The sequence below is a fragment of the Babylonia areolata genome, chromosome 5 (assembly GCF_041734735.1).
Source record: "Babylonia areolata isolate BAREFJ2019XMU chromosome 5, ASM4173473v1, whole genome shotgun sequence".
Lineage (NCBI taxonomy): Eukaryota > Metazoa > Mollusca > Gastropoda > Neogastropoda > Buccinidae > Babylonia > Babylonia areolata.
In genome coordinates, this window is record NC_134880.1 from 17,118,106 (window position 1) to 17,134,861 (window position 16,756).

Here is a 16,756-nt window from a genome sequence, read left to right on the forward strand (position 1 = left end):
GTGTGTGTGATAGTATCGCCCCCTGATGCCCTGACATCCATCCATTTAAAATGTTTTGAACGTCTGGTCCTCCGGCGTCTATTGAAGGCTACTTGCCCCTACCAATATCCCCTGCAGTTTGTGTACCGCTCCAGCCGCAGTACTGGTGACGCCATCACGACGATCTTTCATGCGGCAGCTCCGAAGCACCCAGTGGAAAATCTGAACTGTAACGTTCATCATACAGTCGGCATCAGTCCTAATTCCTGGACTTCAGTCTTCAGTTATCAGCCTTGTTCAACACCGCACGATCCAGGCTCATCTGATACTGGAGAAGCTGACGAGAATGGAGGTGAAAACCCAGTCATCACCCGTTGGGTTCACAGCTTTTTGACCGGCCGAGCCGCTTTTCAAGTCATCGGTTCACTGACAGTTGGTGGAGTGTTGCGATTGCTTCTTCAGATACTGACGAGTCTCTATTCAAGAGAGCATTGAAGTGTTCAGCTCAGCGAGCAAGGATGCCAGTCTTATCTGTCAGCAGTGTGGTCTAGCCAGAAGCACGAGTGGGTGTTGAGCCAGTTGGGTTTGGTCCATAGATAGTGCGAAGGCCCTCGTGAAACGTCTTCATGTCATTGATGTCAGCTGCAGCTTGCAGACTTTCTGCTTTCTTTTCCCACCAATTGTTCTTCGTCTGGTTTGGCTCCGCCTAAGCAAACGGTCATGATCCTGCTGGAAATTGGGGCAACATCCGAGTACTGCGTTCTTTATATTCTTGATGACCAAAACTGAACGGCACGGACTCCATGCACATGTTTGTCCTCTTCTCCACGAAGCACAAGACATGCCCTTCTTCTGGCTGTGCTTGTCTGTTGTTTTTCCATCCACTGAGCTTCACAGAGGCTGAGGATGTGCCAAATGTATCTGTCCATCTCATGGGTCAGTTCATTTAATTTTATAACCTGTCTGAGTGTCCTTACGTTCCAGGTGGCGAATGCAATGGCATTCCTTCCACGGATAGTCTGTGGTTTGCCCTCCTGCAGCACATGTTTCACGTCTGTCCTGGTGGAGGCCGCCTGCCACCGCCCCCCCACCCCCCCGACCACCTCGCCCCTCCCTATCCCCCCAGTATTCCTTGTGACCCCGGTACACTTGGTAATAATAGTACATACAAAGGTACAAACATAAATCGAAAATCATACACATTGAACACAGATACATTAAAATTTTAACATAAAACATGTGAATATCAATTAAAAGCTTGTGCATATGCACTCACACATGCACACTCACACACACACGCACACATGCATACTTGCCAACGTCTAAAAGTTACTGAACTCAAGTCACTGTGAACATGCACTGGCAGTGTTAAGTGAAGGTTGCCATACCCTTTTAAAGCCATCAGGGCAGTGAATTCATATCCACTGGGTATGGGGCTCAGCTGCTGGAGATTACCAGCCCCTGCTGAGTGCTCTTGAAGCGGAGTTGACGGCCCCAGTTAAGGTCACATCGTTCCTGGCTGAAGCCCGTTGACTGTTTCTCTGCGGCAATCAAATGCTGTCCCGAATGCGCTCAGAGCCACGGATTTTAAATGGATGGACTGAACCATCCTTTTACAAGTGTTCCCCCCCCCTCCCCTATCACCAGTCATGGTCCTCCCACCCTACAGTGGAGGGGTAGTGGGGGTGGGGGGTGCATGGGGACCGTCAGTAGACTGACGTCCAGGATTGATAGGAAGGGAAACAATGGACGTGAACACAGTACAAAAATGCTGAGACGCATCTCGAACCTTTGATGAAAAACACGAGAAAAAAACCCCCTCACCCTCCACTTCGCTGTTTTAATAACCTTTCCGAAATCCAACCGAAGTCAGATACCCATTCAAACCTGAGTGGAGTTAGGAAAATCGGAGTGATATGCCTTTCCCCCAAGACAAAAGGCCAAAACGAGGCTTCGAGCCATGACTCGATGCAGTGTGCGCACGCAGTCACGCGCTCACAGTAGCATTTTGGAAATTCGGCTACTTTTCACCTCAGTTGAATGTGTTGGGCTGGACGGAAGGTGCTATGTGAGCAGTTCAGTTCAGTTCAGTTACTCAAGCAGGCGTCACAGCGTTCGGACAAATCCATAAACGCAAAACCACTTCTGCTAACGGCAGATGGCTGACCAGAAGCGAAACGCAATGCCAGCGCTTAACGGGTCAGGCCTTGAGGAAACTGAATTAAAAAGAAACGTATTGAGCCGGATACAAAAGTAAATAAACAGATAAGCAACGAAATTGATAAACTGGTAAATCAAAATAATAAATAGAAAAACCAATAGATAAATAAATGACATAAAATAGAATATAGAAGAAACTGAGATACAAGTAACACAATAATTTTCAATAGCAACACCAAAATACAGTAGATAGATAAACAGATATAAAAGTAAGCGTAAATTAGCACGCACGCACGCACACACATGCACAACAGATAAACAACAAATATGCAGTCTCACAGACACGAAAACACAAACAAATGTTCACACTGGCCCAACACTGCACCGGCAAAACAAAAAAGCACACTGACGAGTCCTCGGCCCGGCGACAAATGAACTCCTGCACACGCACACACGCACGCACGCACATTCACGAATAGTGATAGGTGGTAACTCTCTCCATTCACAACTGAGTTACGCAACTTCAAGTCAATGCAGCTAACGGCGCTACCGATTCACGGCGAGCACACAGATAAAAACTCTGTGAAACTGCATGTTTGTTGCATATCTGTTATGCATGTGTGTCAGTGTGTGTTTGTGTGAATGTGTGGCTGCATGTTTTACATTTATGTGTTTATTTGCTTATTTATCATCACTGTTACTGTCTTCTATTTCATTTTCATTTATTGTTGTTGTTGTCACGTGTTCTTCTTCTTCTTCTTCTTACTTTTTTTCTTATTTAATTTTTTTTCTCAAGACCTGACTAAGTGCGTTGGTTTACGCTGCTGGCATCTGCTTCACTGACCAGGTAGATGTGGTGTAGCGTATATGGATTTGTCCGAACTTTACCGCAGTGACGCCTGCTCACTCAGAGCTCAGTACTGATACTGATACACTGTGTGATTGTGTGTGTGTGTGTGTGTGTGTGTGCATAATATATCAGCATGGGACTGTGGCTCCTGCGGATAACTTGAAGAAAGTTTCAGATTTGTTCTGGTAAAAAGACGTGAATTACTTCCTTCCGGACCTTGTTTGTTCCAACTCGAAGGATGGCAGACGACGGCTTGGGAGGGGGAGGGGACAATCCGCGTGGAATAGAACTGGAAAAGATAAACAATGAAATCAAGAACATTGAGCGCGACCAAAGCATAAACGAGACAAGTGAAGAAGCAACTGCACCCGAACGAAAAATTACACAGACCGATCATTTGAACAAGAAATTGTTGTCGGCTTTTTTGGACCGTTTGAATACATCTGACAACTCCGTCGCATTTGGATTGCAGTCTTCAGGCCAAGCGCATTCAGAACAGAACCAACCCGAATCCGAAGAGCTAAGTTTTAAAGACTGATTGATTTTTGAGAACATGATACTCCTTTGACTGTGAGAGTGAAAGATTTTTGTGGACACAAAATACCCAGTAAATGAAAATCTGTCAACACTCAAAGTGTCGCGTTTTAAGTTTTGCAGTATCGGTTTCTGTTTAAAGGAGGTGCTAAAGCGTGTCAAAGTTTTACGTTTAAAGTTTTGCAGAATGAATGAACAGAAGAAATTTCTCATCATTGGCATTAGTGGGTAAGTGTGTGTAATTGTTTGTCAGCCTGGTGTGTGTGTGTGTGTGTGTGTGTGTGTAGTGCAGTCATAGTCGTACTGTATATGTTTGATAATAATTCTAGTATTTTCCTTGTTTTATCAGCTAAACCTGTACAGATGTGTGATTGATATTTTAAGGAAATTTGTAAGATCCTTATTACTTTAAAATGAGTACGTGATATGTGATATTTACGTACAATGAATTATAAAGTATTTATTTTTCTGCCCCATCACAAATTTTTTTTCTTCCCAAGTTGCAGTGAAATTACCCCAACACCACTGATCCTGAATCCACCATATGCAGCCATACATAGTTTTGTCCATCACCGTCCCAGTATCAACAAAGAATTTTGACAGGAACTTGATCGAAAGTGAAGGGGACATTGAAACTGCATTAGGTCACCATGAGAGCAGGACATGAAAGGTAACAAAATTTGGGATTTTTTTTTTTTACTTGTATTGAGGATGATGACAAACTTGCTCTCAGCTCACCATAACCATAACTCCATACACTCTAAGGGGGCTGGGCCACACCCAGATCATGACTCCTGGATGCCCTTGTATTGCCACCTCCCCCCCCCCCCCCCCCACCCCCCCACCCCTCGGTCCTCAACAGGTACGAACTTGCGCCTCCAGGGTGGTTGCCACTTCAGGACTGAGTCACCTTTCTGGCAGACGTTGTAGCTACTGAGCCATCATACACCTAATTTGAGTAGGGAAATTTAATCCTCATGAAGTTTACTTTCATTTCTCCTCGACCAGATCCAGCTGGAACTCTCTTTTGCTGCTTCTGCCATTGCCTTGAGAGTCCTTGCCCTCTCTCTGCCAGACTTCGACAGCAGTTTCATGAGGCTGTAGGCAGATGCGCTCACAAACCCTCTTGCCCAAATATCTATGGCAAGGACTTTGGCTTGAAAGCCAGATTCTCTCAGGCTGCTGGCTTGACTAGTATACTTCTCAGATTTGTAGAGATGTGGGATTCCTCCATTCTGCTTTTCTGTGGCACAGTGAGCTTATTCTTCCTACAGGGTACTGTCACATAGGCAGTTCATACTATTACAATATGAATGTCTATTGTTGCAGGACAACCAACTCAGGGAAGACTACTCTGGTGTCAAAGTTAAACAAGCTCTTCCCACAGGCTCAAACAATGGGTCAGGATCATTATTTCCTGGTAAGCTAAAAAAAACAACCAACAAACAACAAAAAAAGAAACAAACAAACAAACAAAAAACCAGTTGCGTACTGTCATATATAGATTTAAAGAGTGATTGGTTATGGCCTAAGTTGATTAACAGAAGTTAAGTCAGAGATGAAGGTCATACCACAGTGATGTTAAAATACAATATTTATATCTGTGAGATAGGTTGGGTTGCCTTATTTTTTCTCTTTCTTTTCTGCAAGTTCTGTATATTATTGAAGTAATCAAATGTCAAACATGAGTCCTGATATATATCATGTTGCAGTTCTCTTGTTATACTTTTGTGCAAGGGAGGGTTTTGTTAAACTTGAACAGTTGAAGAAGCACAGTCTTGCAAGTCTCCCATCCTTTATTGAAGATACTTTTGTGGATGTAAAAAAAAAAAAAAAAAAAAAAAAAAAAAATCACTCTTGTGTGTGAAAAGTGAGACAATGTTATCACCCTGATTTGTTCAAGTATGTGTGTGAGTGTACATGTGTGTGTGTGTGTGTGTGTGTGTGTGTGTGTGTGTGTGTGTGTGTGTGTTGAAGAAGCACAGTCTTGCAAGTCTCCCATCCTTTATTGAAGATACTGTTGTGGATGTAAAAAAACAAAAAAACAAAAAAAAAAAATCACTCTTGTGTGTGTAAAGTGAGATAATGTTATCACCCTGATTTGTTCAAGTATGTGTGTGTGTGTGTGTGTGTGTGTGTGAAATAAAGCAAGTGATTAAAGGTGAAAAAACCCAGAACAAACCCCACAACCATCCGTATGATATTCAGAGGAATATATTCAGTGCTGTTGTATGTTGAGGCACCTGATGACAAGAGACTGGAGCAATACTATGTTCCTGAGGTTGATCATTGCAACTGGGAGCGTAAGTACAACTTGAATCCGTTACACTTACAGAGTAATTTTTGCTGGTGGTAATTTTCAGAGACTGAGGATACAGGTACCTTCTATTGTAAAGGATTTAGTAAGAAGTTTAACATCCTTTGGAATAATCTACAGGTCCTGCTTCCCTTGTATTACTGTCAGACATCTGTCTAAAAAACCCCAGAAACTATGTCTGAATCTAGACATCTTTGTTCACAGTGCCTTTTCAATTCCATTTCTTGGACAGTCAAAAAAAACAACAAACAAACAAAAAAAAAAAAAACAAACAGAAAAAAACACCAACACTTGAGATAGAACTAACAGCTGGTGAGAATGACTGAAATGGACTCTGTAGGAGATTGGTTCTTTCTTTTCTTATGTTTGTTAGTCATAATTTGATGATTTTTTTTTTCTGAAGAGATCTTCCGCTTAGATTATTATGTAAATTATATAACACACAGGGAAGATGTATATTAATATATGAAGCTAAGTAGTAAGAAAGAATGAAAATGAATTTCTAAGCTATGTGACTATGCTGAATGATGCTCACTGATACAATATTGTAGGTATAAGTAATGTTACTGGCTATCTATTTTCTGTATATAGACAGGCCCATTTTTGATAAGGAATTTGAAGAAAAAATTAGTGACCATTTGTGTTAGGACTATCATTATTTTTGTTTCCCAAAGCATAACAGACACCATGCCTTTCATGTCATAGGAAGTTTGCTTTTGGAGTGATGTCTTTTCCTCTGTCTGCTTTACAGAATGTCAGTGATTCATTGTTTATTTTATTTGTTGATAAGTTTGTTTTTCAAGGGTCTCAGAAAGTAAACTTCAGTGTGGTTGTGTGATTTGCTATAAAAGTGAGTTTGTCATCAATTTTCTGTTGTGTTTGATCTTTGTTTACAGAATTTGGTGCCTTGGAAATGGATCGTATGATTGAAGATGTTGAAAAGTGGAAAGAGCAGCATATATGTTATGATTCTGATCCTGTGCCAGTTCTTATCATTGAAGGGTTCCTCATCTTTAATCACAGGTAATTGTCATGTCTTTAACTTATGATTTAACATCAAATGAAGATGGACAGGTGATCTTAACAAACTGAAATAAAGATGACATTAGTGATCAGTGTTAAGAATGGATAGTAGACTTATGATTTCTATATTGTTTATTGTTGTTGTTTTTTTTGGATGATGTTTTGAAGATAGAACTATTGCAGATATTGATACCAAAGCAACAGTTTCTCAGATATGCTGAGGCAAATGAAACATTTGACAGTCACATGGCTGTGATGTTTAGCATGTATATACATGTGAGATATCACACCCGTGTGACTGTCAAATATATATTATTTAATTTGCTTAATGATTTTTGCCTCTTTTGATAATAAGTAAAATAGTTATATAATGATGACTTTTTTGTGTGTATTTTTTTGCTTCTTTTTCCAGTGTTTTGACAAATTATTTTCACAAAAAGTACTTCCTGACCATTGATAAAGAAACATGCATGGAAAGAAGGAGGTAAGAGTTCAGTTTCTTTTCCCCAAAAGTATGAATCTCATTTTCATTGTAGAAAAAAACAACATGTGCATGGTTTCATATTAGCGACTGATTTGCAGAGTCTTGATTAAGCATAGTTCCTGTAATGCTTAAACGTTTATTGCATGTGTGTTGCCTTTGCTGTTGTAGTTGTTCACATAATTTACATCAGTTTAAGATCTATACCATTGTAATCAAAATGAAAATTGAGACAGTTACTAATACTTTATTCATTTAGGATGCAAAGTCTGATTCATTCATTGCTGTCTTTATGTGTAAAAACCAATAGTTATCGACTAGTCAGTATCTACTCATTAGAATTGTTTGTCCCAATTTTCATTTCGTCATTATTTTCTGCTGTTTATTCTGCTGTTAAGTACTTCAAGTTCTTGGTTTTATTTTTGTATGGCCTGTCTTATTGATAAACTTAATTTATACATAATTTTTTATCATTAGAAAACCCCCCCACTTTATTAACCTCTTCAGAGCCCCATGACGTTTCCATCATAAAAAATGCTTCGCTGTTTGCCCCATGATGTACATATATATGTATTCACAAATCATCCCCTTCCTATCTCTGTGGCTGCCTTCTCCTCTACACTCCATCTCGCTCACTACGATCAGCTTCGGATCCACTCCATTTACGCATACCCAGATTCAAACTCTCGGTTGTTGGCCGCCGTTCTTTCTCTGTCTCTGGACCTTGCAATTGGAATGAACTTCCTCTTTCGCTTCGTCATGTCTCCACACTCCGCTCTTTCAAGTCTGGCCTTAAAACCCACCTCTTCCCAGAATAGCCTCCCTTCCCTGCCTCTTCCTTGTCTTCAGTTTCTCCAGTTTTAGAGTTATGCGTGCATGAGAATGACTGGTGCGAAAGCGCTTAGATTTGTCTATGCACAAGATTCAGCGCTATATAAATACCATTATTATTATTATTATTATTTATTATTTATTCTGGGCAGGGAGGGAGAGAGAGTGATGAAGGTGGTGAACAGTTTTGTGCGAGTAGTGAATTGGACCACATGGTTTTAGAAAAACACCTGGCAGTGATCAAATGGTGGTGAACTTATGAACAGTGCTCATCTCCACGCCTGTGCACTGTGGGACATTTGGGTCACAGTTAACTTCTTTGATACTGTCTTAAAGTGAGCATGAAGTAAGAGGATATGACACACACAGGACTTGCAGTTGAAAGGCATGAATGTATACAATCATTGTGTTTGATGAACTTCTAATGTCAGAATTTGATGGTCTGCTCATTTTTCTTCCAGGAAAGAATGGGTCATGTGTAAATTCATGCTAGAAATAGTAGAATATCTTTTTCTGATGATTAGTACCCTCCACACTCCCAAATCGCCTGGTAAATAGGAAGCATAAGTCAAATAATGCCTGGCACTGAAGAGGTTGATACACCTCAAGCTTTTATTAGTATGTGTCTTCAAGTTTTTACCATTTTATACGTTATTTTCTTAGGATAGAGCAATATTAAAAACTGCAACTTTATTGCATAATCTTTCAAAAGAGACCATTTGGGGCTGATATTCACAACAAATGCAATCAAGGATTGCCTTATTAATTCAGAGGTAATCTTTGTTTGTTGTTTTGACAGACATCGGAGTTACAACCCCCCAGACAAGCCAGGCTACTTTGAGAAAGTGGTATGGCCCATGTATCTGATCAACAAGAAGGAGATCGAGGCACAGACTGACATAGGTGAGTTCTTGAAATTACACAAATCCTGTGTGCTTGTCAATGACAGTGAGTACAAATAATGAAACTATGTGAGTAAGTCAAATAAGTTTAGATTATTGTTCATCCTCAATTGCACCCTGATTTCATGTAGATAATTTGTTGTCGTGAGTTATATTCTACACTTCAGTAAATATGAGTTATGTTTTATGCTGCAGACTTTAGTGCTAAGTACACTATGTGTACTTTTAATTCAAATAAATTTCATAGGCTTTAATTAGATTCCATTTACCTTGATTTCTATGGCAAAAGCCTATTATTTTTAACATACAGATAGAAATAAATGATTATCTTAGATTTTGGCATAATGAATGATGAACGTGGAATGAGTATCTCTTTTTTAATTTTTTTATTTTTAGATTTAGTCATTAAACTGGAAAACTGTGTCAGTTCTGCTTAGACAAATTACAAGCAATGCACAATGCATGTTTGATATCTTCTTATCAAACAGTGGAGGTTACTTAAGAGCCATTAATCAGTAATCTGTCTGCCTGATTTTCATGATTGGATTGACATTTTGCCACACATGGAATGTATAATTATTGTAAAAGTTTCTTTTGTTATGTATATTTGCTTCTTATATTAGTATGTCTGATATGAAACGCAAAGAAAGAGTTCCATCTAAGTGATCTCGAAATAAATGGACCATGTTGGCATGAATATTTTAAATTGCCAAATTTGTTTTGACAAGAATAGTTCATGCTAGTTTGTTGCTTACTGAAGGGATTCAGCATTTACTTTGATGTTTATGCACATTAACGTTTTCATTGTGTTGATGAAAATGATACTTACTGCCCATTATGTTCTATGGCACTCTGGTCCATTTTGGGCCAGTTTCTGAATGGCACCCTGGTTGTGCTTCATGGTCTTGGGTTTTCCTTGTTTCAGTGTACATTGATGGAACAGAGGATCAGGAGAAAGTTGTTCAGCAGATAACAGAGGATATTGAACAGCTGATGGTGTCTCATCATTCGTGACTACAGTGCCTGCATATCTCTTGTCACATGCACATGAACAGATCTCAGTTGGTCATGGACTTTTCTGCATAGTGGTTTACATTCACAAAATCAGAGCTGCAGCAGTATAACTACAGAAGAGCAACCTTAACCTAACCACAACACCCAGACTCGGGGACAGGCTTTGCTCACATTCTGCAGTGTTTGTCACAGATACAAACTTTTTACATTTTGTTTTTGTGTGCTGCTATTTTACAGAAGGTTTAAAAAATTTTTTAATTTTAAACTTGTTTGAATATTAGATATGTTATTTCTGTGGTGTGATACAGGGATGGAAAGGTATTTTGACACTTTCTGTTCATTGTTCAAGCTTTGGATGTGCAGTTTTTCCCCTCTTTGACTTGTCCTAATACAGTTTCTCTGGTTGGCTTGATCATTGCAAAACACATATTATCTGTGTCCATCACATTATTATTCATTGGCACATGATTTTGCACAAATCATTCTATCTTGTTAAGAAAAAAAAGAAAATATCACTCTGCCTTCTTTTACAACTGATTTAATCCTTGAATTCTTTTGCTGATTCAGGCAGAGTATTGATAAGTTAGGTACTTACATTGAAAATTTCATACAAAACATCAGTTTCATTCATTTTTGATTGTCTAAAATTTATCAGACAGCTCTTTCCTCACCTACCTTGTGGTATCAGCTAGTGGACAATATGAATTTCAAATCATGAAGGTATTTGGAACAAGTATTGTCATGGACAGGCAATCAAGAACTTTGTGCTTTATTTTTGTATCATTATATTTTATATTTAAAACACTGGTGTAATAATTACTTCTGGTTTTATTTTGGATATATTTGAAAAGAATTTTATGTGTTGACAGGAAAAGATGACTAAGATTTACATGTTGCTTGACCTTAAAATGTGAGATTTGGATTTGTATCCTTTCCAACAGATGATCACAAATGAAAATATTTCATTGTACTTACAATCAGAAAACATTTGAAATTACATCAGTAATTCTACAATCAGAAAACATTTGAAATAACATCAGTAATTCTGTTATTACTTTTTAATCAATACATTTCTGTAAAATTGTAGAAGTAAATATTTTCATTCATTGCGTTAAACTGAGATATTTAAATAGTGGATTCATTTCAACATTACAACTCTTCTTCTTCTTCTTCTGCGTTCACTCGTATGCACACGAGTGGGCTTTTACGTGTATGACCGTTTTTACCCCGCCATGTAGGCAGCCATACTCCATTTTCAGGGATGTGCATGCTGGGTATGTTCTTGTTTCCATAACCCACCGAACGCAGACATGGATTACAGGATCTTTAACGTGCGTATTTGATCTTCTGCTTGCACATACACACGAAGGGGGTTCAGGCACTAGCAGGTCTGCACGTATGCTGACCTGGGAGATCGTAAAAATCTCCACCCTTTACCCACCAGGCGCCGTCACTGTGATTCGAACCCGGGACCCTCAGATTGACAGTCCAACGCTTTAACCACTCGGCTATTGCGCCCGTCGACACATTACAACAAACCTTACAAAAGATATATATGGTAACTTATATGAGATCCATTCATTAGTATCTGTGAGAGACTCAATGTTTAAGTCATTGAAAGTTAGCAGAGATTGGATATGTGTTCCACAAAGATTTTAGCATATCAGGAAAGTATATCAGGAAACATAATTTTCCTTTTTGTGTTTTTCCTTTTCTTGTTTTTGTGTGTTTTTCCATTAGTCATAGGATATGAATGATGATTATGAAATAAATTTTTTACAGCTCATAGTATGTGTGTATTTATTCATGTTCCATGACTTCCAGTGTGTGTGTGTGTGTGTGTGTGTGTGTGTGTGTGTGTGTGTTTCCAGTTTGTTGCCATACACATATGTTTAAGTGTTGTCAATGTTGATGTTGCCACATATGTGAGCATGTATACATGTGCACCAGCCATTATATATTGTCAGTTCACTGACATGAGTATCATCCAAGTCAGTGTGCATTTCATGTATATACTCATGTTTGCATGCCAGTGTTTGTCAGTGGGACATGTGGATGGGTGTGGGTATGAACAGTGTGTGTACGTCCACATAAGTGCATCGCCACCCCTCCACCCACCAAAATGTCCTCGTCACCAACCTTCACTTGCTGATAATTGACAGATTATTTGCTCTGGTAAAAAGATATAGATATGTTGATTTATTTCCTTCCATCTTGCATTTTTTGTGAGGTCAAACTCGAAGGATGGCATATGACAGTTTTGAGAATGTGAAGGGACAATTTGTGTGGGATAGAACTGGAAAAGATGAAATCAAGAACATTGAGCGTAACCAAAGCATAAAGAAACGAGTGATGTTCCTTAACGAAAAATTACACAAACCGATTATTGTTAGCTTTTTTGGACCGTTTGAATACATCTGACAACTGCGTGGGTGGCAGTTGGGTTACATACAGTCTTCATGCCAAGCACATTCAGAACAAAACCCAACTGAATCAGAAGAGCAAAGTTTTAAAGACAGATTTTACACTGGTGAAGATCTTTCTCCTTTGACTAGAAGAGTGAACGATTTTGGTGGACACAAAATACCCATTTGAATCTGTCAATGTGTCAAGTTAAAGTTTCGCAGTTTTGGTTTCAATTTCAAGGTGTCAGAGCGCGTGTAGGTGATCCATATCAAGTTTTGCACAGTGGAAGAACAGAAGAAATTGCTCATTTGCATTATTAAGGAATGGATATGTGTGTGTGTGTGTGTGTGTGTGTGAGAGCAACACAAACACCTTTTACAAAAAGCACACACGCTCACTGGGTTCATAACATCAAAAGAGCACCATAAGAAATGAATAGATAAATAAAATGCTTGCAAGGTTACCCGGTCATGATCATCAAGGTCTGCAACTAAATGTCTGCATTCTTCAGCTTTTTCAAGCGCGCGCGTTGATAACACTAAGCTAGTCCAAAATCGAACCAGTCTCATTTTCGCCGATACCCAAATTGGATTAACACCATTTTCTCCATAAATCATTTAGGCCACATGAGTATGTTCCTATTGAATTTGAACAAGCGTTTCGAAAATTTCAGTTTATTTTTCAAGCATATTTTCATTTTAATAATCTCACATATATGCACCATACAACAAAATAGGAACAATCAAAAAGACTGGTACATGTCAAGAACAATACGTTCATGTAAATCTTGATTTCTGGCTGACTCACATGAACTCACACAACACACACACATACACACACGCGCGCGCACACACGCCCGTACGCCCGCCCGTCTGTCCACCTTTTCACGCAGGATCACATGCAGACACTCACACACAAGTGTGTGCACCTGTGCAAAAAGAGAGACAGATACAGAGACCGAGAAAATTTTCTGTGAATTGTGACATGCTGCACGAAATATTCGCTTTTTTCTTTTTCTGAAGATGATCAACATGATTTGACATGACTCCCCAGTCCTTCTGCCTGAGAGCAGTTTTGCATGATACTAAACGGCAAGTGGAAAGTTGACATCTGTGTTGGAAGGTGTGTGTTGGAATGTCTGCATTCTGTGTTTGAAAGCCTGTGTTACAAAGTCGACGATTTTGGAAAGACAACAGCCTCTGTTGGAAAGTCGACAGTCTGTGTTGGAAAGTCAACAGCTCGTGTTGGAAAGTATACTGCTTGTGTTAAAAAGTCAACAGTCTGTTTTTGAAAGTTGACGGTCTTTATTGGAAAGTCGACAAAGCATGTGTTGCTACCTCAGTGTGCTGTGACCATAGTGTGTTTTGACCATTGTGTGCTGTGACCGCAGTGTTGTCACCATAGTCTTGTGACAAACGTGGAGAAGTCTGATCTTCAAGACAGTTTTCGTGTGGTCAGTGTCAAAATCTTTCTTCACTAGTATTAAGTTATCATCATCATTATCATCACCTGGTACATGGGCAAACTAACCCTTCATATAAAAGGAGTGTAAGAGGGCCTTCAGAGGGGCTGAACAGACACAAATCAATAACGAGATCCTGGATGGCTTAGCGCAAAATAACTCCAAACCAGTTTGGAAATATGTTAAAGGGAACCCGCCCCCCACCCCCACCCCAAAACAACAACAACAACAAAGAAACAAACAACCCCCTCCCCCAAAAAAACAACAAGCAAAAAAACAACAACAAACAAACAAAAAACCCCACAAAAAACAAAAACCAACAACAACAAAAAACACAAACAAAAAAAGGCACAATAAACCCCCAACAACACAAAAACAAGAACAACAACAAAACAAGATGATACTGGTGTCGCCTGACCGAAAAAGAATGGTTCCCTTCTTATTGATGCCAGATCCAAAGCGAATCTTCTGGTGACCAGTTCCAGTCAGTATTTTCTCAACCAGCTTCACCTTCTAAAGCTAGACTCCACCAATATCCCCCCACTGACAGTTTATAAATAAACAGTGAGAGTTTTGAATAGCTGATGAAAGAATCGTTGTCAGCAAAGCTGTGGGCCCTGATGGAACCCCTAACCAAATCCTTAAGGACTGTGCCTGCCAGTTTGCCGAGGGACTCCATAGATCCTTCACTACAGGAACACTGCCAGAGGATTAGTCCAACATCCATGTTGCACCTGATTTCAAGAAGGAAGATAGAAAGATCACCTGGCAAAAAACGACAGACCCGTCTCCCTGACCTCCATGTCATGAAAGCTCCAAGAGCACATCATATCACAGTGGAGAGATGGCCTAGAGGTAACGCGTCCGCCTAGGAAGCGAGAGAATCTGAGCGTGTTGGTTCGAATCACGGCTCAGCCGCCGATATTTTCTCCTCCTCCACTAGACCTTGAGTGGTGGTCTGGACGCTAGTTATTCGGATGAGACGACAGCATGCACTTAGCGCACTTAGCGCACGTAAAAGAACCCCGGACGGCAACAAAAGGGTTGTTCCTGGCAAAATTCTGTAGAAAAATCCACTTCGATAGGAAAAACAAGTAAAACTGCACGCAGGAAAAAAAAAAAAAAGAAAAAAAAAAGAGTGGCGCTGTAGTGTAGCAACGTGCTCTCTCTGGGGAGAGCAGCCCGAATTTCACACAGAGAAATCTGATGTGATAAAAAGAAATACAAATACAAATATGCGGCCATCTCACGAAGCAATCGAAAGGTAAAAACATCTTTACCACATTGAACCATGGCTTCAGGTCCAGCTACTCCTGTGGGATGCAGTTGGTGGTTACACTCCATGATCTCTGCAAAAGTTATGACCAGAAAATACAGACCAGCATGGTTATTCTGGACTTTTCTATTTGATGCCTTGCCTCACTCCAAGCTGCTTACCAAGTTAGACAGCTTTGGCATCAGAGGGAATCTGTACCAATGGCTTACCAGTTTCCTCACCCACCAGCCGTATGAAGGTGGTAGTTGAAGGCAAACAGTCCTATGATGTCCCGGTCGATTCAGGCGTATCCCAAGGTACCGTATTGGGACCCCTCTATTTATGCCACATAAACGACCTGCCAGAAGCTGTCAAGTCACAAGTCCGTCTCTTTGCATATGACTGCCTTCTCTACCGACAAATAAAGTCAGAGGCAGATCATCGGATCCTGCAGGGTGACTTCGGGAGACTGGAAGCTTAGGCAAGAGAGTGGGGCATGAGATTTAATGTCAAACAGTGCTAAAATTTGATTACCTGCAGCACCTCATCAATTACCAACTAGATGGACACATTCTCCATCAGGCCGAATCACACCCATACCTTGGTGTCCAGACAGACAAATTTATCTTGGTCAGAGCATGTTGGCAAAATCACACAAAAAATGCTAATGCCAGCCTAGGGCTGCTCAGATGAAACCAACGGTTTTGCCTCCAGGAGTGCAGAAAAGCAGCATACACCTCCCTCCTTTGTCAGATCAGTCCAAGAATATAGTTCCATCGTCTGGGACCCACACCAGCAACAGAACACTGACAAAGTTGAGGGCGTCCAACGTCGGTCAGCCCGCTTCATCAAACAGGACTATACGTCAAGACATCCGGGATGTGAGACAGAAATGCTTGCAGTCCTGTGATTACCACCCCTGCAAGAAAGAAGGAAACAACAGCACCTGCCCGTTCTTTTCAAGATTGTCAATGGGTATTTCCCTGCAGTGAAAGCAGAGGATTACATCATGCCAATTAAAGACAAGAGCCTTATTAGAACAACGACACTCAAAGACACAGTCCCAGAATATCATCTCACAATTCACTATGAATAACCCACGCTGCTTTAACATCTAGTTCAGCAAATCGGAAATTTATTATAAAAAAAAAGAAGCAAAAAAAACCCAGCTTTTTCCCCCAAGAACTGTTCGGGACTGGAACAGCCCGGAACAGCACTGAGGAAACCGTAAATACTGAGACAGCAGAGACCGTTAAACACCGCCTCCTGTATCACACAGAACATTAGTTAGGGTCTGATCTAAAGTGGGGTAAATGATGGGCTGGGGTTGTGTCGGTCAGGATTAAATCTCGGGGAGCGCTACGCTAGCCGGATTGACCTGGTCTACGATAACCTGAAACGGTTCATTTCAGATTTTTTTTTTATCTATGTTTTAGGGTGCTCTCATGTAAGTCTTCCCGTCGGTACAACAATGCCAGAACTGGTTCCTGCCGACGTGCATAATACAGATACATATACAGATCATCATCACCACCACCACTA

General features: G+C 40.3%; 2 protein-coding genes across 5 annotated transcripts in view; one reads left to right on the forward strand and one right to left on the reverse strand.

Moving 5' to 3' along the window:
• LOC143282400 (integrator complex subunit 14-like) overlaps nt 1-2,526 on the reverse strand; it is a 34,453-nt gene extending 31,927 nt beyond the window's left edge. For 2 of the 3 annotated variants that reach the window (XM_076588028.1, XM_076588026.1), the window contains exons 1-2: nt 2,479-2,526; nt 1,368-1,520 (exon numbers count right to left, since the gene is read on the reverse strand). The gene's annotated coding sequence lies outside the window, so the exon portion shown is untranslated. Of the gene's footprint in view, nt 1-1,367; nt 1,531-2,478 lie in introns of those variants that run through there. The other variant, XM_076588027.1, reaches the window with a different exon arrangement.
• A 661-nt stretch (nt 2,527-3,187) lies between these two features.
• LOC143281977 (nicotinamide riboside kinase 1-like) lies at nt 3,188-11,879 on the forward strand. Of its 2 annotated transcripts, XM_076587341.1 has the most exons (7): nt 3,189-3,751; nt 4,853-4,943; nt 5,763-5,826; nt 6,737-6,863; nt 7,276-7,347; nt 8,975-9,078; nt 10,003-11,879. In XM_076587341.1, the coding sequence occupies exons 1-7, from the start codon at nt 3,711-3,713 to the stop codon at nt 10,089-10,091; spliced, it is 588 nt and encodes a 195-aa protein (XP_076443456.1). In that variant the 5' UTR covers nt 3,189-3,710; the 3' UTR covers nt 10,092-11,879. The 2 variants fall into 2 exon arrangements, with proteins under 2 accessions (XP_076443457.1, XP_076443456.1); XM_076587342.1 differs by lacking the exon at nt 7,276-7,347 and having other exon boundaries at nt 3,188-3,751.
• The last annotated feature ends 4,877 nt before the right edge of the window (nt 11,880-16,756 follow it).

Bases quoted from the DNA above. Each gene is read 5' to 3' on its own strand.
- LOC143281977 (XM_076587341.1), top strand. From the start codon at position 3,711: ATGAATGAACAGAAGAAATTTCTCATCATTGGCATTAGTGG. The intron at 3,752-4,852 runs GTAAGTGTGTGT...CTATTGTTGCAG, and splicing joins CTCATCATTGGCATTAGTGG to GACAACCAACTCAGGGAAGA. The intron at 5,827-6,736 runs GTAAGTACAACT...CTTTGTTTACAG, and splicing joins TGATCATTGCAACTGGGAGC to AATTTGGTGCCTTGGAAATG.